Source organism: Galeopterus variegatus, unplaced genomic scaffold, assembly GCF_000696425.1.
Source record: "Galeopterus variegatus unplaced genomic scaffold, G_variegatus-3.0.2 Scaffold2600, whole genome shotgun sequence".
NCBI lineage: Eukaryota > Metazoa > Chordata > Mammalia > Dermoptera > Cynocephalidae > Galeopterus > Galeopterus variegatus.
Window position 1 is genome coordinate 129,310 of NW_007728711.1, and position 2,877 is coordinate 132,186.

General features: G+C 50.1%; 1 protein-coding gene across 1 annotated transcript in view; it reads left to right on the forward strand.

The window, feature by feature from the left end:
* LOC103598404 (serine/threonine-protein phosphatase 2A 55 kDa regulatory subunit B delta isoform-like) overlaps positions 1–2,877 on the forward strand; it is an 18,078-nt gene that overhangs the window by 9,078 nt on the left and 6,123 nt on the right. Inside the window, 4 exon segments of the mRNA XM_008582392.1 lie at positions 278–442; positions 2,298–2,405; positions 2,408–2,467; positions 2,529–2,670. Of these exon segments, the coding sequence (XP_008580614.1) occupies positions 278–442; positions 2,298–2,405; positions 2,408–2,467; positions 2,529–2,670 (475 nt within the window).

Sequence of the window (2,877 nt, forward strand, 5' to 3'; positions counted from 1 at the left end):
AATTAAAAAACAGCTGAGCGGGCCGGCCCGGTGGCACACTCAGTAGAGTGCGGCGCTTGGGAGCACAGTGGCGCTCCCGCCGAGGGTTCGGATCCCATATAGAGACTGGGTGGTGTGGGCGCGACACCGAGGGTTGCGATCCCGTTGCCGGTCGCGGTACGGGCGTGACACCGAGGGTCGCGATCCCGTTACCGGTCACAAAAAAAGACAAAAAAAGGAAAAAAATAAAAAAAAAAAAAAACCAGCTGAGCACTGTGCCTTAACAACGCACCTCCAGACATCGTGGACATCAAGCCTGCTAACATGGAGGAGCTGACAGAGGTTATCACAGCAGCCGAGTTCCACCCGCACCAGTGCAATGTGCTTGTCTACAGCAGCAGCAAAGGGACCATCCGCCTATGTGACATGCGCTCCTCGGCCCTGTGCGACAGGCACGCTAAGTGTAAGTGCCTCGCGTCTTTCAGAAATGTCTCCCTTACGTTACTTGGTTTTCAGACACTTCCCCCTCCCAGGACACAGGAGCTTCTTCCTGTTGTCCACACACTGTTTGCATAGGGAGCCCTGTCTCTGTTGCACAAGTTTGGGCATGGTGCAGTGTGGCCCCCTCAGATGAGAGGCATGGTGCGAGGCCGACTTCCTGTGGTCGCACACTGCGGGGTGGGTGCTTTTGGTGTCTGTGTTCATTCCTGAGCAGAGCCTTGGTGCCACCTCCGAGGGATTCCCACGCAGGACCAGCCGGGACCCATTTGTTGCCTCTACCTTTGTGCGGTAGGACTGGGGCTGAGGCCACCAGCACACCTGTCACCTGTGACCATTTTCCACTACCAGGATGAGCTCTGTTCATATGGAGCTTTGCTGGATTGGAAGCCAGTTCCCTGAGGTGAAATCTAGCATTTTAATCCACTGGGCCTTGAAATTCACTCTAGGTGAGGAAAGTTTGGGGTTTATTTTTATCCATAGAGAAGAGTCCCAACTCTAGAAAGCCAGAGTCTGTGTGTCGTGGTATCATGTGACATGCACCTCTGGAACTTTGCTGACCCTCCCCCTGTACTGACCCATGGAACCATGACCCAACCCTTCCTTTACAGGGACGCCACTGGTCAGTGCCTCTGGAGTGTCTCGCCACTGAAGTTCATCAGCAGTGCCTCAATTAAATGTGCTTTGCTACCCATTTCTCAGTCTTTACTGATTCTCTTTCTTGAGGCTAAAATGTGTTTTTAAGAATTCTATACTCCTGTTAGAACTTCTGCAATGAAGAGTAGTGTTTTATAACATTTAGCCCTTATCTTCAAGATGATATTCTTCAGTAAACAGTTTTATATTCCAAGATTAGTTGCATTTGTCACCAAAGTAATGGCTTAAAGTTAATTTCAAATGTGGAGCCAAAAATCATACAGGTGTCTACACTAAGAAAAAAGAGGACAAAAGCTAAAGTTTCTTAAGACAAAGGAAGCACATGTCGCCTGGCCTAAAGTTTACTCAGCTGAAGGCGTGACCATGTGTTCAGTGATCTGTGGACAAGTCAGGGTCCAGAGTGCCTTTCTCTATGACAGGAACAGGTAGAGGGAACTGTCTGAGTTACTGCCAAGGAAGTGCCAGAATCTTCCTGGACATAGGCATCTGTTTGTGTCCCAGTAGAGCATGTCTCTTCAGCACTGAAGACAAAACGCCCTTTGCTGACTAGCTCTGGCTATTGGGGCCTCTGTGTTTGTTACGCTGTGGACACTGCATGGCCATGTTGGGGCAGTGCTCACTCCAGCAGACCCTTCAGAGAGCGGCCACTTCTTTCGAGGCCCTGGTGCGCCATGCCACATGCTCATGTAGTGCTATTTTATCTTCCTGTGATATACACAGGGCAGGGCAGGACCTTGTACACTTGGGCCTAGTGTCATGAGGACATGCAGATGTCCCTGCAATAATGGTCTCCAGTTTTCCTGGCAGTCCAGAGCCTGGGCACACATCAGGACATCCTGTGGAGCTTCTGCAGATCATGGTCACTGGGGCCTTGTCCACAGACATTCTGGCTCAGGATCTGGGTGAGATGTGGTGATCGTGCTTCTGATGACTGTCCCTTGTTAGTAACTGATGCTGGAATGTCTTATCTGAAGCTCGTACACACAGAAGTTAAAGAAGATCAGAAAACTTACAGAAACCAGAAAGATGAGAAGACTTCACAGTATCGAGGCCGAGCCCCGCTCCAGAGTCTCAGTGAAGTGGCCAAGCCCTACTTGAACTTTAAAATGATTTGTTCTCTGATTTTTAAACATAAGCTGAAAACGTTTTATTTTGTTTTTCAGTTTTTGAAGAACCCGAAGATCCCAGCAGTAGGTCTTTCTTCTCAGAAATAATTTCATCCATTTCCGATGTAAAATTTAGTCACAGTGGTCGGTACATGATGACCAGAGACTACCTGTCAGTGAAGGTGTGGGACCTCAACATGGAAAGTCGGCCTGTCGAGACCCACCAGGTCCATGAGTACCTGCGAAGCAAGCTTTGTTCTCTCTACGAAAACGACTGCATCTTTGAAGTGAAGGTGTGGGACCTCAACATGGAAAGTCGGCCTGTCGAGACCCATCAGGTCCATGAGTACCTGCGAAGCAAGCTTTGTTCTCTCTACGAAAACGACTGCATCTTTGACAAGTTTGAGTGCTGCTGGAATGGGTCGGACAGGTAAGGCCTGTGTCGTGACCAGCAGTCACCCTGAGCTCGCTGGTTTCCTCGGTGTCTCCCGCAGGGCCCGGGACTCGTGCCCAGAGTGGAAGGCCAGTGAGGGCCACCTTCAGAAAAGGAGGCGAGCTGTCGTCCGGAGCTGCGGAAGAGGAATGCGGATGGTTTGTTTCCAGGCCTTCTGCTTGTTTGCTAGATGGCAGTATCGAG